At 42.9% G+C, this 27,469-nt stretch overlaps 1 protein-coding gene across 1 annotated transcript in view; it reads right to left on the bottom strand.

Annotated features, from left to right (window-relative positions):
• Positions 1-3,084: 3,084 nt before the first annotated feature.
• The window catches only part of TMEM94 (transmembrane protein 94), a 42,953-nt gene continuing 18,568 nt past the window's right edge, over positions 3,085-27,469 (bottom strand). Inside the window, exons 8-32 of the mRNA XM_065735515.1 lie at positions 27,185-27,287; positions 26,808-26,894; positions 26,125-26,241; positions 22,193-22,249; positions 21,071-21,175; positions 20,379-20,543; positions 19,881-20,090; positions 19,408-19,723; positions 18,528-18,701; positions 15,218-15,320; positions 14,524-14,741; positions 13,029-13,210; positions 12,716-12,854; positions 11,938-12,053; positions 10,948-11,047; positions 9,561-9,669; positions 8,834-9,023; positions 8,239-8,316; positions 7,749-7,834; positions 7,105-7,186; positions 6,644-6,798; positions 6,223-6,317; positions 5,104-5,197; positions 4,676-4,846; positions 3,085-3,850 (exon numbers count right to left, since the gene is read on the bottom strand). Coding sequence (XP_065591587.1) covers positions 3,778-3,850; positions 4,676-4,846; positions 5,104-5,197; positions 6,223-6,317; positions 6,644-6,798; positions 7,105-7,186; positions 7,749-7,834; positions 8,239-8,316; positions 8,834-9,023; positions 9,561-9,669; positions 10,948-11,047; positions 11,938-12,053; positions 12,716-12,854; positions 13,029-13,210; positions 14,524-14,741; positions 15,218-15,320; positions 18,528-18,701; positions 19,408-19,723; positions 19,881-20,090; positions 20,379-20,543; positions 21,071-21,175; positions 22,193-22,249; positions 26,125-26,241; positions 26,808-26,894; positions 27,185-27,287 — 3,325 coding nt within the window. The 3' untranslated portion in view covers positions 3,085-3,777. The remainder of the gene's footprint in view (positions 3,851-4,675; positions 4,847-5,103; positions 5,198-6,222; positions 6,318-6,643; positions 6,799-7,104; positions 7,187-7,748; positions 7,835-8,238; positions 8,317-8,833; positions 9,024-9,560; positions 9,670-10,947; positions 11,048-11,937; positions 12,054-12,715; positions 12,855-13,028; positions 13,211-14,523; positions 14,742-15,217; positions 15,321-18,527; positions 18,702-19,407; positions 19,724-19,880; positions 20,091-20,378; positions 20,544-21,070; positions 21,176-22,192; positions 22,250-26,124; positions 26,242-26,807; positions 26,895-27,184; positions 27,288-27,469) is intronic.

Below are 27,469 nucleotides of genomic sequence, written 5' to 3'. Positions count from 1 at the left end.
TGTTTTTTTTATTCTCACAAGTCAATCTGGGATGAATCCACTTGGTAATATTTTTTTTTTTCCCTGACATTGATAAACTGTACTATTTTTTTTCTTTTTTTTTTTTTTTTTTAACAGCCAATGTATATATTTTAAATGTGATTTATTATATATATTTACTAGCCAGAACCACAAGTCTTGTACTCTGGGGTCAAGGATAAGAGAACACTGGTGTGGAGCTGTCACTATCTGAGCCACCTGAGGGCAGCATCATGCTGCTCTCGTTGTCAATAAGGGAATTAAACATTTGAATTTTTTGCAGAAGAATGCATATTTTTTAAGCTCTAGATCTCTATTTTGAAGCTACTGTATGGTATGTAAGTTATATACACTGCAGCTGGGACTGACCCTGCCTGTACCTGCTCCGTGCAGCAAGACAGAGGTAAAAAAAAAAAAAAAATTGCCTGTGTAATCACTAGACTGACAACAGATTTTTAAACCATCTGCTCTGTTTGTGTTGTGTTTTGTTTCCCACTAACATCCATTAGGACTAAATTCTATTAAACAGTGGGGCCTATCTTACCCTTTTTATAGTTCTGCCTAGTTGTCTCTTTTGTGCCAAACTGTACAAGCTCATCTCCTGCTCTGTTTGAAGTTCATGGAGGAGCAGCTTTACCCTGCATGCTTAAGATCTGGGTTTCTTCAGATGACCTTCCTGACACGAGATCCGCTGTTGCCTCTAGCGAGCTTAATGTTCAGTCTGAGCATTATCACTGTGACAGCAGTGTGTGATGAGCATGCTGGAAATGAGCACAGCCTTCCAGTCCCCTCTGCCTAACTTAGGGTCCTATGCTCAAAACAAGCAGCCCAGGCATCATCTCTTCAGTCTGTTTCTCCAGAGCTTCTGGTGCCTGCTCCTCATCCCCAACCTCTCATCCTGAGCTTCAGGCTACACCGCCTGCTGCATTCAAAGCAGTCAGCAATGAGCAGCATGCAGCAAGCACATGCCTGGGAGCCGGGAGACCAACTGGAAAGGGAAGAGTTACTGTGTGGGAGAGCCATGCAGCCTTGGGCAAATATGCCCAATGCCAAAAACAGGGTGTCAGGCTTGGATTCTGGGAGTACCAAGCTTTCAAGCTGTGTTCCTACAACAGAAGTGGCCCCTATGGCATGACCAATTGCACAGACTTGTAGATCCTCACTTGGCAGGGTGCAGACTCCCTCCTGCACTCACTGGGTGTGTTATCCAAGACAATAATTTATCGCTGCTTATACACTGGATGAGTGAGTGTTAGGGTTTGTTTCTTTTTTTAATACAAGTTTTATACAAATACAAATCAAATATTTGTACGTACATCCCCCCAAAATTTAATATAAAATATACATCGTTTTAAAACATTTTGATGTAGGAAACTTCTTCCTGAAGCCATCTGCTCTGGCCCTCAGGTTGCCTCAATGGCACAGGGAGGGGTGGCAATGTCAGACCATCCCAAAAGCTTCCTTACTATGCCTTGGCTATGCCCAAGTCTAGCACAGGAAGGAGGATGCAGGGCAATAACTTTTGTGAACATCCCAGAGAAGGAAACCTTGGAGCTGCCTCCTCTAGCAGAAGGAATGGCCAGCAGGAAGTGCTGGTAGCTGCTGCCTTTTGTCACCCACAGGTTCAGTGGCATGGAGCAAGAGATAAGGTCTGGGTGGCAGGCTGCCCTGTAGGCATAGCATAGAGGAGCTTGGTATTGCCAGCGCCTCAGCTTGGCCATGGAGAAAATGGTGCCTCATGCACCAGCCAGCCCTGGCATCAGAATGACAAGTTGATTTCTCAGTTGCCAGCAATGACAGATTTGGAGCGTGTTTAGTGAATTGAAAGAAGCAGCTCATTCTCTCTGAGCCAGGCAGGCCTGCAGACTTGAAAGAAGTGATGGAAGAGCTCAGGTCAGATCAGCTCAGCTGGCAGAGGTGAGCAGGGCTGACCTAGTATTGCTGCATTGCAGGTGAGCAGCCCTACCTTTGCCCAGTGAGCTACTGGCTCGCTATTCTAAGCAACCCTGCCAGCAGCACAGAGCCTCAGCAGCCTCTCTCCAGCTGTAGAACAGGGTCCAGGGCACCTAACACCTGCACCAGGCCTCCAGCAGCCTCATTCTGTCCCCAGAGCTCAAAGGCTGGCTGTACTCCAGTTCAGCTCCCCTGCCAGACCCACAGCAAGAAGGGTATTGCTTAAGGACAAGCACTAGTGCGTGCTCCATTTCTGTTGAAATGTAAGGAAGACAAGGTGGAGCAGCAGGTAAGGCTGGGGATCCCAGCCAGCTCCCTGCCTTCCAGGGAAGGACCAGCAACCTTTTGTTAGCCTAGGACACCAAAGGGAAACAGCAGCTGTGTATTGTACTGTTAATTTTGGAAGCAAAAACAGTGCTGGTATGAGTCAGGTTTAACCAGTTTTTAGAACTAGGAAGAGAGTCAACATCTCCAAAAGCTGCAAATATTTTGGTAGGCAAGCCTATGTGCTCCTGTGTAGCTCCCAACTGTAAGCCCATAACAGCACCACTGTTACCTGTTCAGCTGGGATATGTATGTTCAGAGCTCAGCAGTGGGGGGGAGGGGGGGGTGCATCATGGTTTGCAGTAGCCATCAGTGGAATGTTTCCTCCAGCCAAAGGAAGAAGCGATTCCCTAGAAAAATGGGAGAAGCATGGAGGGGAGAGACTTTAAAGCACTAGCACAGAAAGGCATAGGGGGGGGAAGGGAGAGAAAGGGGGGGGTGTCGCTGTCCTTTTGATGCAACACAGCTCCAGGCTGGGAAAGGAGCTGCCCACCAGCTCCATGTTAGTCACATCTATAACATATAGATGGAAAGACACCCCACAGCAGGGGTAGGAGGTCTCAGCTCTCAAACAGGCATTTTACTGAAGTGGAATGGCAATTCAAATTACAGAAATGGCAACAGTTATAACCCTGCCTCTTTGAGGGATATTAAACAGATTAAGAGCTGGTTCAACTGGCATGAAGGAAGTTGGGCTGTGCAAGCAGGCAGAGCTGTCCTCCTAACTCCCTGTGCTCTTCACAAGTAGGGTTAAACTCAGACAGCTTTTCTTAAAGATCTGTCCCAATTTATCTCTTGAAGCACTCTACAGCTGGCATGCAGCCACAGCAATGCTAGAGCGCAGGCCTGGCAGAGCCTGGCCATGACAGATGGGGGCTTTCCTAGCATGGTGCCAAAGCTCCTTCCCAGTATCCCTTTGTACCAGGAGAGGACTGGAGATCACATTCCCACAGTACCCCCAAGAGCAACAGGAGAGATGGCTGAGGAAGGTAGCTGAGGGCATGCACAGGCATGCACACATGCATCATCCAGGAAAGCAGGCAGAGAAAAAAAATGGGTTTCAATAGAAATCTCTTGCCTTAGCAGCCCTGTATCTCCCCTTCTGGCTCCAGATTACCCTACCAGGTAAAAATAAACATCTGCTAACCCAGAGGGAAGGAGTCAGTTGGTTTCAGGATCATCATACTAACAAAAACCTCTAGTAATAAATAAATAAAGGAGAAGCAGCCTGAACATCCACCAGAGCTTGCAGGCTCCCTTGAGAGCACCCTAGCAGGCCAGAGAGGGGCTGCATACCTACTGAGGGATTCCAACAGCAGGGCCCTGCCTAAGCCTCCCCTGGAAGGTGCTGATGCAGTTTTGCAAAGAGGCTGTCTGGTTTGTATATGTGAAAGGAACCTTCCTGAGCCTGTGTGCAGCTGCTTTCCCCCTGTAGGATGTTGCTGCGTAACCCTGGCCCCAGGGAATTCAAGTTGAGAGGGATTAAAATGGAGAATTCATCCCCAGCTTTGTTTCAAACTGCAACTTCTGCCTCTTTTGGTAGCGGACCCGGACCCTGGAGGAGACAGGAGAAAGAGCAGAGTCAGCACATGGTGGGGCAAAAGGCAGAGCTGCTCCACTGCAATTCCTGAGCTGCCCTGCGAAGCAGAGGAGCCCCCTGACCAGGGTCTGACCAGCACTGACAAGAGAGTCAAATCTAGGGAGCAACCCATGGTCTCACGCCTACCTCACACAGCCAAGTCCTGTCTCCAAGGCCACCAGACACAGCAAAGAAAGGTCCGGAAACCCCTCCCACAAAAACAAATGGAAGCTCTACCCCCATCAGCATTCTCTGCAATCCCCATCGCCTTCTCCTGCCAACTTCCTTCCCTGAATCAATGATCATTAGTGATAACTTCCAGCTCCAGCTGCTCCCTGTACTAGGAAGAACTTTGCCTGCCAATTCTTGGTTTCAGCTACATCCCATGGAAATTAAAACCCCAAAACCATGCACTATGTGGAGACATGTTTCCTCTACTGTGGTTCCATGCTTCCCTGTCTCTCCTTGGACAAAATACAGAGAACAGCCCTATCCAAGCCATGCTTGGCATTTCACAGACCTTGGCTGTCTTGCTCTCACTGGTGAAGGATAAGGAATTTTCGTCTCCCTTCCTGTTTCCAGTCACTGTCCCTACCCTCTTCTGACCTTCTTTCCTCCTCTGTACTTCCTCTCTGAGAGGTGGAACATGAGCTTGCACACAATATCCAGGTGATTTACAGAATGCAATCATCTTCCTTTTTATTCCCCACCTGCTATCTGTGTACTATTTCTCTGCAGCTCAAGACTAAACTGTGGTAAGGATATGGCCCTTTGTTCGTATCTTCCCTACCAGCTCCATACCTGATTTCATGCAGCTTGACAATCTCATTGATGATAACCACCAGGATCAAGGAAAGAAAACCCAGGAGCCAAGAGACCGGAGAGATGGAAATGTACTTAAAAGTCAACGGAGAACTGAGGTTTTCCCAGAGCTTCAGGTCCAGCACTGTCTGTGCTACATGTCCCAGTAATCTAAGATCATAAACAGACGTAGCAAGTTCTCAGCAGAGCTAACACTTTCCAGGATCTGCACATTAGGATTCAGGTCCAGATGAACTATCTCTAGATTCACAACAGGGATGCTCCACCTTGCATTAATTTCAGCAATGCAGAACCATTGCTGAATGCAACCATTTTTCTCAGTGTCAGCAAACTGGTGCTGGAGAAGGTCTAGAGCCCTCCTCCCCTCAGCACTCTGGAATCCCTCATCAGGGCCTGGGGATACTCACACAATAGCCACAGTGAGCGTCCACCACCAGTTGGAGAGGGGGCTCTTCTTCCACAAAGGCTTAGTGCGATGGACATGGGTGATGGATATGAAAACTACAGGGACAGATAAAACAGTGTTATTTATATTCACACACAGAATTCTTTACAACACACATCAACAGCTCTTGCTCCAAAGGAGTACAAAGTTTATGTTCTTGAAACCAAGCTCTCATTCAAGATCCTTGCAGGCTTGGGTCCCCAGAGCAAACAGAAACCTTGGGTGGAAGGGACCTTTAAAGGTCATCTAGTCCAAGTCCCCTGCAATGAACAGGGACATCCATGGGTAGAATCACAGAATCATAGAAACCTTAGAGATGGAAGGGACCTTTAAAGGAAATCCAAGCACCTGAATAAGCAAAGGGGGGTACAGTAAAAATACTGCATGGCATTACTCACTAAAGGGATGCCAAGGCTGGTTCTCAGCCTGGTGTACTTAAGTAATGCACACTACCTTTCACCAAAATTGATCTGTCTCTCAAATCAGGAACATTTCTGTTGATCTGGACCCCCTACACATCTCAACATGAAATGTTCAGCTGATGCACAACATGACGTCGTGGAAATGTAGCAGAGGCTCTTTAAGATCACAGGAGAGCAGCTGGAGCTACTCTGAAAGGCAACCATGCACAGGTGATAAGGGTCAGCCAGGGCCTGGCTCTCCCCCTCAACCTGCAAGACTGTCATGGCCACACCACTGGTGACTGGGAAAAGGAATAGGAGTTCTTTGTAAGACACTGGCAGGAACATAAGAACTTGTAAGGCAAAGCATATTTATGAAGAGGTGCAGAACCCTGCCAGTTGGTTTACAAGAAGACAAAGATAAAGGATGCCTTTCTGATGGAAGTGAATCAGCACTTCACCAGGCAGCTAAAAGGCAGAATCAATTCTAAAGGTGCTGACTTCAACATATTAGGGTGATGTACAGTAATAGAAGGGGCTTTATTTTTTTTTGTCAGAAGGCCATAAGAGTCTCTGCTTCTGATAGTTTGTGCTCTCTGCCATAGTGAGGGCACAGGAAGAAACATAAAATGCAAGTTTTCTCTGAGTTGGGCAGGTGGGTGCTGAGAATAAGAACTTACCTGTGTGTAAAACAATCAGGCCAGCTGTGAGCTTCTGGGCTACAAGAAGAACATTGGAAAATGTCCCAAACCAGTCAGGAGCACCATGAGCATTGCTAGTAAATGAGAGGATACAATTAATAAGTTAACAGCAGGGACTTGCTGTCTGACCTGCTCCCTCTAGGGCCATATCTTGCTTTAATAGTTGAGAGAACTGGGTGTGAGATTGGAGTCAGCTTCTCACTAGAAAAATGGGCTGCTCTGATACCAGGTGACATTGAACAAGGCCAGGTTTTGCCCTAAAGATGCTATTGTCAAGGTTAGGAAGAACTCTGTAAAGGCATTAAGATTGGATCATGCAAGAGCTGGAAGCCTGTTAGAGAGAGATCATTTCTACCTGGGAATAGCAAGAGAGTATACAGTGCCAGACTTGGTTCCTCACCTGTGCAGCATAATGGAGGGGCACACTGTGAGATTGAGGCTGGTAGCATTCACCTCTTTGCACGACTCGTGCAGTGTGAAACCAAAGCAGATGAGGCAGGAACAGATGGTCACGCTGAATTTCAGCAGGAAGCAGAACAGGAAGTAGTGCTGAGTCTATGGATAAGGGAAAGGCAAGAGAGTGACACAGGCAGGTCACTGGCCCAAGCTTCCCAACAGGAACTATCAGAGGCTGCAGTACAGATGTTGGATGTTGCACTATGAATCTGCTCTGTAGGCATACTGTAATAAGAGATTCCCTTTGCATCCATGCCAGAATTTTGGCAAGGATTGCTTATGCCACAGATCAGTTTACTGAGTTATTTAGAAAGGCCTATGTTAGCACAGGTCCTCAGCTATGCATCAATGGGGGAACAAAGAATAGAAGGAAGGGGAAATATTCTTATATGATGGGCCACCTACCTTCTTAGGAATAGAAGTCAAGTTTTTTCCTGTTGCCATGGTCATGATGGAGCTGTGGGGAGGCTTGCCTAGGAGCGAAATGCTGGAGAAAGAGAGGTTAGTTTCTCATTAATAAGTTCACACACCAAATCTACTTTGTGGGCTAATGTCTGAAAATAAAGAACCTTCTCTGACTGGAGCATTGGCACTTAGATGGCAAGTGCTTGTATCCCACTCCCTCAGTTCTTCATGTGCTGCTGAAGTTCTCAAACAGGGCAGGTGCAAATGGGAGAAACAACTCCCAGCTGTGTGATAGGGAAAACTGACTTGCAATACCTTGGCCTTTGCCTGAAACTTTATGCTCTTCATCACACCCCAGCCAATGCAGCAGAATCAGAATTAGGAAATGATTCTAAGGTGGAATCTCAAACCATAAGATAAAAGAAGCTCTCAGGTAGCATTCAGAGCTTACCCAGCAGTACACAAATACTTCTATCTGTATTTCCTAACACTTTGTCATAGCAGGCACTTAGACTAATCCTTGAAGTCTCCTTATTGTGCTCTGGGTGGTCACTTCCTTTCCTCATACGTACAGTACATTGGGGGACTTGTCTGTGTGGTAGGTGGCTGAAAGCAGGACGTTCCACCCTGCTTGACAGACTCACCTGAGCAGTGGATAGCAGAAACAAGACAGCCACACAATGTCTGTGGTACTTAGGATGGGAGGCAGCTGTACCAGGCAGGATAGGAACTAAACAGGAACAGTCCAGAGTGAAGAGTGTGAGCAGTGCTAGGACAGCTCCATTACCCCCAGGTACCACCATCCTCCCACAAAACACTAGTACAAGCTGGTAACTAGTGGGCTGCTGCACAGCCCCTCCATACTTTTTAGGCTGCTAGGGCAGGTGCTGCAGGAGATGCTTTTCTCCAAGGAAAAATGAGTTGGAGAAAAACTTCTGTAGAGGGTCAAGGAGAAGGGACAATGTAGACTGGGATCTTATGGTCTTTATTGTAACTTTTCCAAATGTGCTGTATTAAACTCCTTGAAGGCTATCTCCCCACCTTGCAAGGCTGCCTGGCTGGAAACACCCATTATCCTTACTAGCACCCCTGTCCTGTGACCTAAATACTGTCCCCAGTCAGGTCAGGATTCACCTGAATGACGACCAACATCAACTGGCACTGCAGCAGGAAGAGAAAACACTTGCGGATCCCATATGTTGCATGCCGGGCCTGGAAGGAAGCACAAATCCTCAGAGCCTTCACTGTGATGTGAGCAGTTAGCCAACAGCAGGCAGGGGCAGATCATGTGGCCTGCGGGAGGAGAGGTGTCCTGCCTAGATGCAGAGATTGTGATGGAAGGACAGAATTTAACCAAGTGGTAGGTTTTTTTAAAACTCCTGGATTTTCTGGGGTAATACCTCACTCTAGTGTTAATTATTTTCTAGCTAGGGAATCTCAACAAGATTATACTTCATTCACTTGAATTATTTTCAGGTCATGGTGCCACAGAGCACCATTCCCAAGTTATCCTCTATACACCAGACCAGCAGGGTCAGACAGGAAGAATCTTTTTTTGTGCTTTCTGCACAAAGGCAGGAGACCCAAACAAAGCTAGTGTTGGCAGCTCACTGCAGGTAACTCAACAAGAATGCTCACCTGGGCTCTTGGCTTTGCTTCTCATGAACTGCAGGCATAAAGGGGCAGATCAAAAATAGAGAAAACTATAAAGGGGATATGTCTGGCTCACCTGCTCTATAAGCCTTATAATGCTGGTACTCTCTTCTTGGCGGAAGGACATGGAACAAGGCAGGCTATTGAGTTGTCCTGAGAGCTGTAGTGGGGTGAGCTCATCAGAGGCATGAGTCATGGTGGTGCTGGTGGCATAGCCAAAGGTCTCCCAGGAGCAGCGGGATGGGTAGAGAGGATCCAGTGCTATACTGAATAGACAACACACACAGGAGCATTAGGGAAAGACCTCATCCCAGAAGAGAAACTGCTCTCCGCTGCAGGCCAGCCTGTAAATTCACACTGTACTGTGCTGTGACACCTGTCTGCCTTGCTGGTAGCGTTAGCTGAGATACGAATTTAGGATCAATCGTCCCACACTTTCACTTATTCCCAGAGAAATAATTAATGTATTTGGATGTATGGCTCAAGGTCAACAAATTGGTTGATCCAGAGGGGCACTGCCACTATTTTGTGCAAACAGGAAGCTTTTGCATTTCCATTTGGTGAGTAATATTTTAGCATGCAAGAGTAACTGCTTCTGTATGAAGGAATCTAAGCAGTCCCTCAACTCAAAAATAATGGGATCCCACCCAACACCATTCCAATATCCCTTATAGTGACACACCCAGCTAACAACGACAGACAAAGCAATCCTCCTGATACAGTCCTCAAGTCTGGTGAAACCCATAGTTGGGCACTGGGTAAGCCCAAGACAGAGGAGGACTCTGGTCTGGATCCTGTCCTACCTGATATCACTTTGCAGGAAGAGGCAGCTGTTCCGCAGGTTGGCAGAGCTTCCCAGACAGCAAGTCACTTCCCCATACTCCTGCATGATCTTAATCATCTCACACATAGCTGCAAAGGGACAGGAGAAAGTGCATTATCTCATCAAAGCATATAGGTTTCATACATCCTTTCTAGTCTGGACACTGCGCAGACATATCTTTTAAAATGACCCCTGCTGGTATTACTCAGATCCAAAGTCAAAGGGCACAATCAGATTGCTAATTAATTGCAGTTCAAGTGCCCTTTATATCTGCCTACTGAAGGAACTGAGCTTTTCACAAAGCTCACACTGATTCACAATGCTGTGACCCAGAGATCTATACCTCTAGCATATCTCTTTCTAGCCAGAGTTTTAGGTATAACCTAGATGTGTAACACAAACAGCTTCAGAGTCAAATGGTCTTGCTAGAAAACAGCAAAAACTGAATTTACTCTAATTCAAACCTGAATTACAAAATTTTAAATACTGCTCAGCCCTAACTCTAAGCCCTCAGTCTTTTTATTGACATCATGAGGACTCTAAATCAAAGCTGCTTTTATATCTGACTTTTCTTCTGTAGATCTGTGCACAGTACTCTGTGGATATGAGTTTTCTAGAATAGTCCAAGAAAAAAAAGCACCCACTCTCTTCAGATACCTATATAAACTACTAATTTAAATGTTCGGTGTGCGCAGAACTGCAGAACAGCAAAAGGTTTGATGAAGTAGGGAAGTACCATCTCAGCTAGAGAAAGATTAAATTTACTGAGCACCTAGGCAGACTGGTCTGTAACTGGTTCTCACTGGCGCTCCTTTAAACTGTGCCTGGAAGTACTTAAAAATGTCAAATCATCATGGTGCTTAGGATTTATACTGTAGACTGGACAGGTATTTGCCAGCTGAGGAATCAGACCCTTTAGATATAATAGTGTTTCTGTGAAAAAGAAATTTTGTCCTTTTTGGTCTCTACAGTCAAAAACTGCAAAGCAGCAAAAAGTGCTAATGGTAACTGCCAGAGAAAAGTACTTCTGGGAAGTGATTTCTGAATTACATAAAGAAGCAAAGGCTGCAGGCAGAGATCATAGTCTCCTAGCACACTGATAACACTTAATGAGAAGCAGTAGCATTGTGGATCTTTAATTGAGTCTCTTTTTTTGCAAATGAAGTGAGTCTTAGACTGTATCTAAGGAAAGTTGTATTAAAACAAGATCTAGCTCTGCACAGGTAGCAATAGAGGTTCATTATTATCAAAATGTCATTTTGGATATATATTATTAATGGATGTTCATACCCAGATGAGCCAGAGAATGTGTTTGGGAAAGTACTTACACTTAGTTCAAGGACAGACCCAGGCTCTGTGCTACTTACTCTCTGGGGTGCAGTCAGTGAAGAGTGGCACGAGCAAAGGCACATTGTCAATGTTTTTCAGGTGAGGTCTGACCTGGTGGATCCCCCGTGGGAGTTTGGCCTGAAAAAGATAGAGACTAAGCAGGAGTGTATATGAGGGAGGCAGACATTGAGGAATTGCTGAAATTAGAATTACAATTCCCAAGATAAATGTAGACAGAAGATAGCGTTCCCAGGCCATTAGAAGTCATCTTCCTACTGAACTTCTACAATGATGTGCCAGGTTGTCTTTGCAGTCCTTTAGGACCCCTCCCAAAAAAAAATTAAAAAAAAAGTCTGTCTCAAGAATTTCTAAGGAACTTTTATCTGTGTGGAGAATCTGATTAGAGAATATGGGCTGACTTAGAGCACATATATCTGCTACTTCATTTGCAGCCATAATACACAGCAAGGGAATGGATTTTGCTTTCTAAACACAGCCCACTTTTTTAAACTTTTAAAAGGTTATTTTTATAAAATATAAAAATATAAAGTATCTGTCAGATCCTTCTATAACCTATGCTGAGCATGTCTGAATTTCTGGCCGGAAGAACATGTCCCACACTCTGACTGCTGGCCAGCACCAGCTACTACTGCTCATGGGTGGAGGTGAGAAGTTTCTTCTGTCTGTGTGAAGTGTGGGCATGTTTCCATTCCTTCCCCAGCATATGGCAAGGGGATCCAGATGGACTGAGATGAGCCTCTCAGGACCACTCTGCATGTGATTATGTCTGCTCTTAAAATCCAGAGAGAATATATGTAAATACATTCAGCAAAAGTGATTAACAGAGAATTCCGAACTTTCCAGCACCTAGTTTCCAAGCTGGAAGTGTGTGTGTTGGGGACGGGGGGATCAGAGTTCTGATATGAGCCAGTCAACAAAGTGTCTTGAAAAATAAATTCCCCTGTGTGCTGTTATGATACAAGTGACCATGACAATAGCATAGGGTGTATAGGGAAAGGGAGCCTTACCCTATTACAGTCTTCCAAGAAGCTTGGGATGTCGCTGTCTGTTGGCTGAAAGCTGATGAGATCCGAATGCCCTTCCTCTTCCATTAGCAGGAGCCCCTCCACATCATCTCGAGAAACTGGAGCAGAGACAGCATGAACAATAAGCCCAAACCCACCTCTGTTGACCTTGTGCCACCTACTTAACATATTTACATGGCACTGCAGAAGCCAGCAAATGTGAAGCCTTATTTTCTAGGTTAACAACGCTTAGATTCTCCCTCAATCATCTAAGATTCAGTGTTTTTAGATGACTAATCTGTGTAAAAATAGATATTTGAGCCCAGTCTCTGCTCTTTTGTGACATGACAGTTTATCTGTTCTGTTCTTTCTTCTTTTAGGGCAAGAAGATAGTGATGGAAGCCTGCTTAAAGTAAAAGATGACTTAACAGGTAAGAGGTTGATCTTCAGTGGCTTAACCAGCATTTTAGCAAGAACTAAAATCACTAATGAGTATTTGTTAAAAGCACAGCAACTGGTGCACAGAAGGATACTTGTTTCCAACAACTAGAGTACTGACCAGGTAGGAATGTATAAATGTATATATATACATTTATAAGCATACATATAAATGTAAGGCTCTCTCGCTCACACATGCACACACCTCAGGCCCATCCTGTTTTGTGCTCAAAGATCTGAAGGATTGGGTATCTGGTGAGAAAACAGAACCCTAAGAACAGGTTTAAAGGAACCATTCAGGAAACATGCGGCATTCAAAGTGGATAAGGTGAAGTTCTCTCACCCTGATGTAGGTCATCGTGCAGGGAGCCAGCATGGCTGGGACTAGAAGGAGGGATCTCAGAGCCAGGCACATCACCATTGGGTGTTAAAGAAATGTGACAATTCCAGCCAGTTTCAAGACCCATCTTCTCAGCAAACACCTAGAGGACAGCAGGGAAAATAGTGTAGCTATCCATATGAAGAGTACTGCAGACCAATATCATACTGGAGTGTAAGTACCTTCTGGAACCTCTAGAGAACTGAATCAGATTAACCTTAGATTGCATGGGAGACAGGGACATGCAAGTTCAGGGGTTTCAGCAAAGACAGCTTACCTTGCTTTTGAGCTCATCTTCCAGGGAGAAGTAGACAAAACGAATGCAGGCATTGACCAATCCATCAATGAGGCGGACAATGTCAAGACGGGCCTGATACTGAGACGAGACCATTCCCATGAAGATCTGTCCACTCAGAGCCTGGATACAGTCCTCCTTCTCCATCACTTCCCCAATCCCTTCTTCAGGCATGCAAACAACATGCAATCACATTGAGACACAAGAGTCCAGATGCATGTCAGATAACAATACATGTGGCAGGAGAGGTCATTAAGGTAATACATAGGGACACAGTAACCAGACACAGAAACATGCAGTACACACACACACACAAAGAAGGAAAGTTGAAGAGGCATCCATTTGTCCCAGCATACCCAATCATAGAAGCAGTTTCAGAACATCCCCACATGTATGATCAAGAGTACAAGTATGAAACAGCATGTGAAGGAAAAAGACAAAACAGAAGATAGGGAACAGTCACAAGAAATTGGTGCAGAGAATGTATGCTGTATAATGTTCACATGTGCATTTTAAATACATCATACTGTGCATGACAAGTCTGGCTGAGGCAGAGAGGCTTCAGAGAATGAGGCTTATGTAGAGGAACTTGATCATGTTCTGACCAGAGACATTGCAGATCATAGAATCATAGGGGTTGGAAGGGACCTCAAGAGATCATCAAGTCCAATTCCCCTGCCAAAGCAGGTTCCCTACACCAGATGCTCCCAAAGAGCCCACAAAGGCTCTTCAACAGTGTTCCTTGGCCACCACAACAGCCTGTGGTGAATGGGAGCTGGATACAGCATGAACAACAAAATAATACAACACTTTATAACAGTCACAAAGTTTGCCACGGATAGTACTGAGAAGTGTTTTGAAAACACTCAGTTTTCAAGTGAAAAAATGAAAACATTCCGCTATTGCCTCACAGCCATTGGAAACCCCATTACTCACATTTCACAGTATGGGAGACCAAAGCAGAAACAGATTAAGGTTAGTCTTAAAAAAAACCCTTCTGTCTGCAATGGTATGTGCTTATTTCTCAGTTGCTGCTCTGGAGGAGAGGTACAATTCTACACCTACTGAGAACCTTATCCTTCAGCAAAGAAACAAAATCCATCAAGGGAGGGTAGTCACACACCTTCAAACATTTAGTTGATTTGAAAAACCAAGTGATTTCCATAAAATCAGTCAGATAGCAAACTAAGTGTCAAAATACCCAGAAGTCTTGACTCACAATTTCCTGCATAAAGAAACAGACTTCACAAGGCAAAAAAAAAAAAAAAAAAAAAAAAACTTCTGTGCAAGCTTCCACAGCCAAACTAAAATCACACTTACCAGGTGCTACATCATTACTTCTTTGGGAAATGCAACTACTTCACATACCCTTAGTGCTTAATTAGTGCAACAATGTTCCTACAGCTCCAGACCAATCAGAGAAAAAGCACTCAGGCTAGCAGAACAACTTAATATAGGCAGAACAGAAAACACATACCATCTGAGCTCCAGCTATTCCTCCGACTACTCTGTTTGATGGGAACTGTCCCAGGCAGATCGCAGCATGTGAAGATAGCACTCTGCCCAGGGACCTGCACCAGTTCTATGCACTTGCCGTTGAGCTGGGAGGACAAGGCACAATGCATTGGCTTGTATGCAAAAGCTGAACAGTATCCTGAGAGGCAGGCCCGCTGGTAGAAATCTAACACCTTCTTCCTATATGGAAGAGACAAAAAACAGAATTAGCAGAAATGTGCTGCGTTTCTGACAACATACAAATAGTTTGATGCAGAAGCCACCAATTGCGTATCTGGAAAAAAATGTTCTGTAAGGAGCAGGACAGTGTTCTAACAGGCAGTGTTGAGCATTGCTGGATATTGATTAGACAGACTGATGAATGTGAACACGGCACTCTTTGAACACACTTATTGCTATGCTTTATGTGACTGTCAGATGAAATGGTTTAGTCTTACAGTCAGGTTATTTCTTGACATCTCATCTCTTATAACTGCTATAATCATAACAATCAATTATAAGCAGAGACAGCTTATGTTCATAACCTATTTCAGGTTCTAAGCTTCTATTAAATAGCTTAACAAGTGTCAGTGAAGATAATTTTTATTCAGAGTGACCGGGTTCCCAGTGTAATTTAGCAGCAGTCTCTAAATGCACCAAATGACAAGGATGCTCACCTGTCAGAGCCAGAGAGGGGGTAAATATCAGTACCATCCCAGAAGTCTGTGCAGGCCTCGAGGATGATGTCAGCTGTCCCATGTGAAAACATCTGCTCAGTACCTGAAATACAGGAGAACAATGAGTTAGCAACACACATACAGGGTCCCAGGCAAGAGATATCATACTGACTGCTCCTTTATTTGTTCAAATAGTGGTTTCCCCGATCCACTCCAGGTTCATCCATAGAAAGTCTTCAGTCCCCCTTCAAGAAATTATTCAAGACTGAATGATGTGTTCAGCTGCTATTTGTCCAACTGGGAGTTTGAACAAGGCTGTCATAAAACGTGAGGCAGATAGTCAGTTTATCTTCTTTTATACTGTATTAACAATCCCACTCCTACAGAAGGTGGGAAAAAAATCTTGCTCTTGCATGCAATGGAACAGAAGAAAAGATATTCTTGCGTGCATCTTCTCATGAGAATATAAGCACCAGCGATGAGACTATGGTGATCAAAATCAACCTGCACTGCAAAGTACATTCAAGTTTAGGCGAGGAGTGGATGTATCACAGAATCACCAGCACAACAGCTATTCTTGAATACCTCCTCCACAAGTAGCAGAAGATAATTCAGTAGCATGAGCCATTACATAGTAGCCTGTTTCACAGAGTCCCGAGAACAAATTAAATCGGGAGGCATCAAAAGTTCAGCATAATAAACTAAATAAAACCAACTCCTGCTGTGATCCAGGAAGAACTGAAAATCAGTGAGCACCACAGCTTGTCCTATTTTTCCTTCCACTACTTTGCTTTTCAATACAGACTTAAAATCTTTGTTCCCTCTTGTGGGTTGATGCGTTAGTGTTTCTCAAAGGTGTGTGCTGTTACTTTTATGATTCAGGTCTCAATAGCAGCACAGAAGTTAAAGCATGCAGAGCTGTCTCCCCTCTATCCTTTGTGCTCCCTTTCATTTATGATGTTACGTTAACACTGCGTGCACATGGACCTCACTGTCTAGGTTCACTGCTCCAGCTGCTCTGTGACTTTGCACCCAACAGCTTCAATGCTGATCTAATGAAAAAAACACCACTACTGAGGAAGATGAGAGAAGGCCTCTTGCAGGAATTGTTGAATTGTTCACACTAGACTGGTGAAATCCAGAACCAAGAATATCCCCTTGCACTAACCTGTCAGGGACCTACAGGAACATCAGAGAATTTTCCAAAACATAGCAGCTCTCTGCTTTCTGCTACCAAGAGTCATTGCGCACCAAGTTTCTCAGAGTAACAATCCTCCAAGACAACTAGGAACTCTGTGTGAAAGGAGGAGACTGTTTCAGGGACATAAAGGAGTACTTGTATGGCGTTAACTTTATTGCATAAACACTTAATCCTTCCCACCTTGGTCCTATGGTCAGACGGTCCTTGCTGGGAAAAAGAGAACAAGACATGTTCATTTATACATGGAATGTCTAGGCCCAGAAAGAGAGCAAAAGCTTGCAGATGACCACATGTGCACACATCTACATTTGTATCTGACAGCAACTGCAATCTTTTCTCATATAATTATTTCCATTCAGGGTCAACAGTGTCCCAGACAACAGTTCCTCTAAGTTGTAGATGACAGTAACACCACGTCCTATAAACTGGAAGGCACTCATTCAACTGTCACTGTCAGCAATGTTAGCTCAGCTTCTTTCATCTCTAAATCATGAACTTGAAGGACAGAATTTCTCTGGCATAAAGGACAGAACAGATGAACAGGGCATGGAAGACAACCACCCATTCACGACTGCTGGAACTCATTAGGAAGAACTAGGCATCTAGAGCTGAGCCAGTGAGATGAAAAGAAGCTAAGAAGGTAGCTATAGCAAGGGAACACAGGCAGTATCAAGCCATTTTACTTTGCTGAGAATTCTGGTCAGTCCTTCATTTCCATGCGGTTACTAAGGATTTGGGAAGAGTGCTGTCAGGTGGCAAGGCACATATAATTCAATGGAATACTAAGGGAACATTCAGACAAACTACCTCCTCTTTTGGCTTTCCATTTCAATTTATGTATATCCCTTTGATTTCAGCACACCATGGGAGTGGGTGGATTCAAAGACTTATTCACAAACACTGAATCAGAAGAGATTAGTTACAAATGCCTAGTCTGACTATATGAAAACACAGCCATTTGATATCATGCAATAATATCTGCATAATCCATTATTTCTGGTTGCACTCATTTTAGAAACTTTCAAGGACCAAAATATCACATGAGCAGTGTTTCAGTGGTTAAATAACCTCAGTCACAAAACTTCCCTTAGAACTTACTCTAGACAGCTTAATCCAGGTCACACATGTATTCGTCTGAGCTCCAGCCTACGAACTAAACCGTTTAAAATTGAGGATAAGGAGTTGAAATGAGGCAACACTAAAGGTTCTCATCTACACTAAGAATCAGCATCAGAAAAATTCTTGCTCACAAAGGTGAGATAGCAGCAACTGGGACAAACAAAAAAGCTCCTGCCTAAATTAAGATACAAGTTTAAGAAGAAATAGGTAAGAGAAGTCAGTTTACTTGATCAATCTTGGGCCAACATAGTAGCCATATTTCAGATTCAATATTGAATGAACTCCAATTCCAGAAAGCTGAGTTCAGTCAATTTCAGGTATTATTAAGAGACTAAGAGCTCTCATGGCCAAAGTGCTATATCGTACTAAGGTGCTTTAAGACCTTAACATGTCCATTTGCACATCCTTTCCATCCTAGCCCATTCCTATTTGAATAGGAAGGAGTATGAGTGGAGAAATCAATGCAGCTTCAGGGGCTGCATTCATGATCATCATGAGTTTGTCTGAGATTTCTGTGATTTCTTATTAGAATGTAATATAGAAACAGAATATGTAATATAGTACACAGTACAACTTACTAACAATAATTTATAGTTTGTGTTGTCAGAAGGATAAGCATCACTAGTTAATACCAAGAAATATTCAGACCTGTGCAGTATCAGCTTCACCAACAAAATGAAGACTGTTCAAAACCCACCTTGTACTACACTGCTATTTGGTCCCAGAAAACAGACTTGTCAAATGCTAAGATAATTTTTTTTAAAATTACTCGTGATTCTGAAATGATCTGGGGCTGGGAAGAATTCCCCTCTTTGGTATCCCATAGCACTGATCATTTAGGTTTGTTGAACTTATCTGTACTGATCACAGACAAAGCAAGGCTATCACCAGTTAGGGACTCCAAGCTGTAAGAGAATGACATTTTCTAGTCTCTCTTGGAAAAAGATCCTCCCAGCCAAGGTGGACATACAAAGAAAGAGGCAGCCTTACTGGTCGTGGTGTCCTTCACGAACAGGTTAATCATGTGACTCAAGGGTGGTCTTCTCTTGGTGATTGATGAAAGCTTCCCCAGCATTGTTTCCTTAACCATCTCATCACTTGGCAAGCGGTACAAGGCCAAATAATTTTCTTGCTTGAAAAGATCTTTGGCACCTGGTGTGAAACCTGAAACATGAATATGAGAAAAAAAATACTATGCTAACTAAAGCAAAAGCATACTCCTATCTCCTGCTTCTGTGCCATCTATCTTGCCTGCTCTCATTTTGACCTTTCCCCAATAACAGGTAGGTTAATCTGTGCTCGCAGAGCACCTACACCAAGATGTTCCAAGATCTATGATGAAAGATACTCAGAGGACTAGATTTTACTAGTAATTAAAGCTTTCGCACTTCTGATTCATTGAAGAAAGGAACTGTGAATAACAAGCACAGAATTGAGTTCAAAAGCTATCAGATTATAATTCTAGTGCTGCATCTTACCTCCTGTGTGCTTTAGTTTTCCCATTTACAAAATAAGCTGAGCATCATTTATACCTGCTCTCTTGGTAAAGCATTGTGGTAAAAACAGAGCATCTATCTTTCCATTCTTGTTCCCAGATGAAAACTGCAGATTCAAGCCAGAATACCAAACATAGGCAAGGCTTGCTGGAAAAATCCTCGATGACAATTTTTTCTTTGCTACTGTCTACAGTGTCTCAATTTGCCAAAAGCACCGTCTTTTGGCAAAAGCAACCCGACAATTACAGTCAGCTCTGTAATTCTACCTTCTCAGAAACCAGGGCTGGGAAAATACTTTGTATATGCTTTCTAAGGATTAAGTGTCTACTGGCAGCACTGATTTCTCTGTGTCCACACATTGGAATTCTCCTTACCTATTAGCCTGGCAAGCTCACAGAGGCCCCAGGGCACATGAACAGGCAGGACGGCATTGTGAGTTTCCTGGAGGGCTATGTTGCAGAGGTGGTCAGAGAAGCGGCACAACCTTTCTGTCACGCTGGCATTGCAGAGATTGAGCAGCACATTCAGACCCAGAGGCTTGAGGGAATTCAAGTGTATCTGCCAGTTGGACTCATCAAACTGGATGCAAGAGGGGTTCTGTTGGTCCTGGGACAGGCTAAGCATCTCAAGGTGATAGTCACATACAAAGTCTTCAGCCTCACAAGCCAACACCTCAGTGTCACCAGCAACCTGACCCAACAGATAAGAAAATTCTAGTTAGTTACAGTGATCACAGCTTGAGCCCAGAATCCCTCAGGGAATTCTCAATCAAATTCCCCAAATAGAAGACTCTACAGGGTCAGAGATCCACAAAAGACTAATTGTGTGCCCCTTCTTTATGCCTTACCTGAATATGTTCTTCTTCTCCACCCTCTGTGTCCTTGCTAAAACTCACATTGGACCCAGACGGATGCTTGCTTCTGCTGTTTGGCTTTCGGTGGGCATGGGCATCAGTAGCCTTTGGAGGGTCACCAGACCAGTTGTTCCTCTCTTGCTCATTAGCCGCATGGACTGTGTCTGCCAAGGGGCCAGAGAGCAAAGCATCTCTTTCCTGGGGCTGCAAGATACCAACCAAATGAACAGCAGTGACTCAGCAGTTGAACATGAACTACTTTTGATTGATATGCAAGATGTACTGAAGTGGAGACAAAGGGAAAAAGAAATGTTGTATTATGACTCCTATATAAGAGGATCTCATCCTCACAGATTCTTAACTTTTAAGCAAAGAACTATAGTCATGAGACTTCTGTACAAGCAAAGATCCTTCTGTAATACAAGATCATGTATGTCAGTCATACATGTGCTTACAGCTAACATGCTACATTACGTGTTACATATCCCTCACCTCATCTTCCATCTCAGGGTGGCAGAAGGACCGTGTAGAGAGCTCATCAGTCAGATCTTCATGGCTATTATGATGTGGCTCCACCTTCCCACTGAAGAACAGAACAGTCTCTGGGCTGGGATTTGGCCAGGAGAGAATCCCCTGCTTGTCTACACAGCAGAGCACCTAGAAAATCCCATAACACCCCCAAGAATGCAACATTTCAGTGAAAACATGTCTTAATTGTTTACACATAGTTGTAAATATCACTGAGTTGAATAAACACATAAAAGGCCAGATAAGTCCCTCCTTCATCAACCTTCTATCTTAAGAATCTTCAGGATCTGATTTCCCTGCTGTATCTAGATTGATTAATTACTTAACACCAATTTTATCTTAGGACTACAAAATCAGGCATGAAACCCATGTTAAGGAAGCAATTACTGAACCTGTTTCAAGAGTTAGAGAAGACGACTGTGGAACATACAGACATCATATTAGATGGCACAGTATCTCTCACTATTGTTTTAGCCTATCAGTATGCTGTTTAGACATAACAGCTTCAAGATCTACTACAAAGATACCTGATGGGTATCTACTCCTATCACAATGAACTGATTACTAATAGTCTGTGCTCAGGCAAGGACCACATGACCAATTCAAATGAAGCATCCACTCAGAGCTCTGCCTTCTGACAGCCCAACAGTACTCACAGTGACAGATCCCAGACTGTGGAGCAAGCTAGAGGTGAAGCTCAGTGTTGGTGATTTGCCTTTTAAAACACACAAGAAGTGGCTCCAGATACAGCGTATCATTTCCTGCCAAGGGAAGCACAGAATATCTAATTAAAGACCCATTCAGAGAAGACAAGGGGAGAGAAGAAAGAAAAGAACTATGACATTACCTTCTTTCAGGTTCAACACAGTGATACACTCTAAGATAAACATCAGTCTTTGTGGGAATCAGTTACCTGATACACTGCTGCTGTTCTCAAGGGAAAGGCATTCCTTTCCCACAAAGGATTCCAACAGACATTTTGATTGCTGAATTGAGAATTCACTGAAACTACCTTTGCTTATCCAAACACACAGGAAGAATCCTGAACGAATTTCATTTGAACTAAGTTAGCTGCTACCTCTTGGTATTTTTTCCTCACATCCCCTTGGAGTTAGGAATGTGAGGCCCTGCCCTACACTTAAGACAATCACACTGCAAACTGGGTAAGTGCAGTCATTGGGGAAGTGATAATGTTGGAAAAAAATCAGAGAAAACAGCTCTTCTGAATGTTTATTTGCCCCAGATTTTGCAGTACTAGTAACATGCTTAAGCTCATTAACAAGCCCCTGAAACAGGATCAGACTTTTAGCATGAACATACTATGCTCCCCTTTTGACGTTTGGTCTTGATGCTGACCCCTGTCCTCACTGTTCTATAGTTTTGGCTTAGAGAAGTAGGTGTTTCTGGTACAAGCAAAACACTTCCCTTCTTTCTGACACACACCATAAAAAGTTTATTTTACTCCTGGAATAGAAGGACTTGAAAGAGGCACTTTCTTCAGGACAGAAGGAGTTGACTGCAAATCATCTGCAATATTCAGAAAAGCACACCTGTACTCAGTATCAAAGTTGCCTTGATTTACAAACACTGTCTACATGGGCAGGTGTAGGGGAAAGACACACAACCTGCATGCACAGTAAATTAAAGCAGCAGAAGTGAGACAGTAGACAACTGGCACAAGCAAAAAAAGGCTCTAGGAACAAGCAGGGGATCAGAAAGGAAGGGAAAGGATATAATGAAGATGAAAGATGTAAGAAAACAATTCACAATAATAGTACCTGAGAAGATACCATCTCTGTGTAGCTGCTGAGAGTGTCCTCTGAAAACTTAGCAAGCTGCAGCAAGAGAAGAGACCAGTTACTATAATTATGCTCAGAAATGTGTCATGAAGAACATCCTTCCCTAAGTACTACGCCTTTAGAGAGAAGAAAGCAAAAGTCCTGCCCTATGAGGACTACATTAACAAGGCAGATCAATAATTCTCCAAAGCAATTAAGTCTTTAATGGATTATGTCATTATCTACTTGTGAAGCACACAGTGCTTGTGCTGGTACATCACAGAAGACATAGTTGTTATCTCAAAGTCTACAGAGAAAATAATAGCAATTAGACCCAGTGGAAGCTTTTCCTGGATGATTATTTTAAGATAGAAAGTCAGTATTGATTGACCTGTTTCTTAACTACACAGGTCAGTTAAAATAAAGGAGCTAGATGAGAGTGACTGCAAAAGCAGGTACCTGCTGGAGGAATGAGGTGATGTGAATGGGTTATGGACAGGAAATAAAAAGAAATTATTTATTGCAGAGCGCTATCATGGAGCTCTTGGAATTACACTGCAAAATTTGCTAACTAAAAAATTCTGCATCCAGCTCTAAGTAGATTTATAGGCATAAATGAACATGGGAATTAAATTTCTATATATTAAAAAAAACCAGCAACGATAACCCAAATAATAATGCATATATCTGATGCTTAAAAGGAAATTAGCTTAAAAAAGCTGTAAAAAGCTAACACAAATCTGTCAGAAATAATTTAAACTGAAAACTGTGAAGGATAAGTAGGAACTGTTAGTAACCTTTTATTTAACTTTAACAAGCAACAATCACATAGTAAAAATAATAATAATAATAAAGTCTGGTTTTGAGAAGGAGTGAAAACAGAATTAAAAATTACCAAAATAGTAAGAACAAGTTCACCAATCCCCTGTTAGATTAAAACAGTGGAATTGCAAATGATATTGCAATCAAGTCAGACGTGTTTTTTTTTTTTATTTTTTTATTGCTACTCATTTTTCAGTGATATGATAATATCACACAATAACTATGAGATATTTTCCATTCTAACACTAGTTACTGAAACTAATTTTTTTCTTTTTAATAGAAAACTTTCCAACTTTTACTGCTAACTCTTTTCAGGGTTTGAAGCATGGATTTAAGACCTAATGCAGTGGATGTGGTGACAATGCCTAATGAGGATAAGGACAACACATCAAGTTACCACAAGACCCCAGACTGACTTTAATTTCAAACACTGCTAGCTGATATAAAACACATATTAAAAGAAGCGGAATAATACAATCAGCACTAAACAACACAAGTACGTGAGCATCACTGTGATATTTTTGGATAGAATAACAAACTGGACTGATAAAAGTAATGCTGTTGATTTAGTACACTTGGTATTCTGACTCGATAAAAAAGGCATTTAGTTTTCAAGCAAAAACTAGAGTAATTCCAGAGTAAAAAGGGCCATATTAAATATATTAGAAATTTGCTTTCTGATAATGAAATAATCATTTGTGGTAGGATGTGTTACTAGCTCAAGCAGGAACAAATTCTAAGTGTTCTGTTAATACCCTGAAATAAAACACAGTCATTACCGACAGAGTTTGTACACTATACAAAGATTGGGGATGGGTCAGTTATTAAGGAGAACAGGTTATTGCAATAAAACAGTATGGACTGCTCAGAAAAAAAAGCAAAAATATGCACAGCAACATTTCAAAAATAAATCTGCATTCCTAGCAGAAAATTTGAAATTTGGGCTAACAAAATGAGACTCCATCTTAGAAAGCAGTAACTCTGCAAATTATTTACCGAACAACAGCTGGCTATTTAAGGCAACGGCTAAAAAATCTACTGCGATCTTTTGTTGTACTAACAAGGGAACATAAAGCTCAAATTATTCTCAAGTTTAGCTGCTACTGGAATATTTAGTGGGTTTTGGAGATTCATAATTCTACAGTGATCCTGAAGCACTGTAGAAAGCTAAGAGTAAAGCCAAAACAAATATTAGAGAGTTGGCAAATGTTCTTATAGTGACTCAAGGTGTTTATACATAAGTAAAAATTAAGTAAAACAGTTTACTTAATCAAAGAGATGGTAAAAGGGAACATGAGCAGAAACCTCAGAACAGAAACTTCATTGATTTGCTCTTACATCTATGAGGAAAAGGAAACTAAGTTTCAAGGGCTGGAAATCAGATCCTACAAAAACACTAATGTATGAATGTCAATTTTTAACAGTAAATCATTGCTAAAACAACCTGTCAAAGGGAGCAGGAATATTTCCAAGCCAACATCAAATCCCCTTCTAAAAGAAATGCTGCTATAATCCAACCATAGTTGTGAAACTTGAGGCAGGGGCTCCTTTGAGGTAGCCACTGCATATCTGATTAACTCATCGTAAGAGTTGCCTATGGTCTTTAAAAAATTGAAATCAAAGAGCCTGAATGTGATGGGAGAGAGCAGAAAGTAAGTGTCACACAGGCCAAGTGACTGGAGAGGCAAAAGGTCTTACATTTTTAACAGAACAGAGAGAAGGAAAGAGTGAAATAGAGATGCCAAAAGAACACTTCCCTGGTGAAGAGTGAGAATGACTAAGGCACACTACAGTGTTTTTTTCCGCAGCAACAAAGATGGAGGATTGATCTTGAGATGTCACAGAAAGAGAAAGAGCTGACTGGACAGAAAGTGAGTTGCCTGGACAAAAAGATGATACAGAAGAACTCAAGGCAGGTGCAAATGTGAGTAACAAGGCAAATGGATATGTTGAGAATGATGAAGTACAGAAGCCATGGAGTTCTGGCCTTTCCCAGCCACAAAGCAAGGTGTGCAGAGGAAGAGATAGTTCCAAGGACAGAATCAAAGTGATGCTGATAATGGATGGAAAATGTAGAACAGAGAAAATACTGAAAAGTCATGGTAAAGGTGCAAATATGTCACTGGAGGGGGAGGCACATGTTCACCCTTCCAATTCAGTCATGTACAACCTACAGGGCAAAGAATAGAAAACATAAGAATGAGGACCACGGAGGCCAAGGAAGGACATGAAGGAGAAATTCTGTTGAAGCACAGGTTTAACAGAAATCAGCAGAGACAACAAACAGCAGAGTGCACCTCACCAACACTGCCACTGGCAGAAAACAAGAGACACCTATTAGCATATCACAAACTGAAGCATAGGAAGTTCTGCACAAATGTGTGTGGGAACTTCTTCACAGTGCAGAGATGGAGCACTGGCACAGGCTGCCCTGAGAGGTGGTGGAGTCTCCCTTCTCTGGAGACATTCAAGGCTTGCCTGGATGCCGACCTGTGCAACCTGGTCTAGGGAGCTGCTTTGGCACGGGGGTTGGACTAGATGATCTCTAGAGGTCCCTTCCAACCCCTACAATTCTGTGACAACCAGTTCAGGATTACACATCCATCAGAGTACCAAATTTCCATATGACAAATCAGAACAGTCACCAGAAATTTCTCTTACATTCTGTCCCACAGGCAAGGCCAGGTCTGCAAGCCAAGCCCCAGAGCCTCAAGAAAGGGCTGCTCAACCCACAGATTATAACAAAGGATCTTATGTATGGTATTCCTTCTCCATGGCTTAATGTTCTCTAGTTATGGCCACCATGTGGCATTCATCTCTATGCTGACTCCTCTGACAGATTACATTTAACTGATAGAAAGCACATTCAAGAGATTTATGGAAGCATTGAATCTTCCTATCACCTTTGGGATATAGAAAATATATGTAGGCAAGCTGAAAACCTGAAACATTTGTGCAAGAAAAAGCCAAGTGGTGCTGCAGGAAAACGACCCAGCCAGGACACTCAAAGATTCAACAAGTTGTTGATTTTTTTTTTAATTAGGTGTCGAATCCATCTTCTCATCTACTGCCCCTTTCTCTGCAATGGTTTGATGTGGACAGATTCGTACCAGTGAGGTGGATGAGGCCTTGGTCATCTGGGCCAAGACTCTGGCTTCTCCAAAGGCTGTAGCAAGAATCCACAGGACAGGAAAAAGCAATGGAAGGATGGGCAGGACTCCATTCACCTGGAAAAAAAATAAAAAAAACCCAAACAACTCTAATCACAAGTAAGTACAGAGACAACAAGAAGTTAGACCTGTCATACAACCTCTTCTCCAACACAGTGGACTGGTTATAGGCAACAGCAGGAAGTACAGAGACAGCTTGCTCTGGAAGCAATGCAATACAGGGAGAAGCACAGAAGACACATACAACCTTAAGAATTTGTAATGAAGAAGGCTATGAACAAATTTCATCAACTTGTGGCTGTTTTTTTTTCTGCTGAATTTGGCATAAGCTCTTAAAGTTTACACAAAAAATATACCACATACAAATAAGCACATATATATGTGTACTTATAGACACGGATATGAACATACACAGTGAGAGAGAAAGAGAAAACAAAATACTGTGTAGAAGGAACAGACAGGGTAGTTATTCTTCTTCACTGAGAGCTCTAGGATCTAATGTGCACAAGGCAGGGTGTACATAGGATGTTGTCATGGGATGAAGCAAGTTGCTGATGGAGGGAATTGCTACAGTGGTGCTTTTGGGGAGGAAAGGTGTAGTGGAGCTCAACGCACTCTTTTACCTGCAGCTGAAGAAGAGTATGCTGCCAAGAAGCAATTCCAGGAGCTTTGAAAATGAAGCGCACAGCATTGGTGACTAGGAAGCCAGCCTGCAATTCAAAGTTGACACCATCAGCAAACTACTACTACTTGTAAAGAAGAAGTTTTTGCTTCCTTGTAAGATCCTCAGCCCTTGGAAAAAAAATCTGGAGGACACACTTGGTCTGTTGTTGCAGTTCTTCACTCTCACAGATAAGACAGCTTGGTATCTTTGCTCCTCTATACTATCTGTATAAGGTACAGAATCAGCTGCATGAGTTAGAGCCTGGCCACAATTTCCCGTTGATGGCTGCAAATGCCTCACCTTTATTGAGAAAACACAACTTGAAATGATACCTACCAGTACAACAGGGACAGCATATTTCAACATCACAGACTGTACAGTGAATCTCTCATTATCCAGGGCTGTTACAGGACGTGACAATGCCATTTCCAGACACCACCTGAAAGAATGGAAAACAGCTTGCAATTTTAGGAACCAAGATCCTAGCCCTGCACTTTCCTCAGAAACTGCGTTCAACCTACGCTAAGCAGGGGAGCCTTTGAAAGAGAAATCAATGTTAAATAGCTTTAAGAAAAAGAACATCAAAAAGAAGATGCCACTGATGAGAGATTTATCAATTCA

The sequence above is a fragment of the Cyrtonyx montezumae genome, unplaced genomic scaffold, assembly GCF_038088225.1.
Source record: "Cyrtonyx montezumae isolate F1298 unplaced genomic scaffold, pur_monq_1.0 scaffold_19, whole genome shotgun sequence".
Classification (NCBI taxonomy): Eukaryota; Metazoa; Chordata; class Aves; order Galliformes; family Odontophoridae; genus Cyrtonyx; species Cyrtonyx montezumae.
Note: the sequence above shows the minus strand (reverse complement) of the source record. Positions and strands in the feature narration are given on the sequence as shown.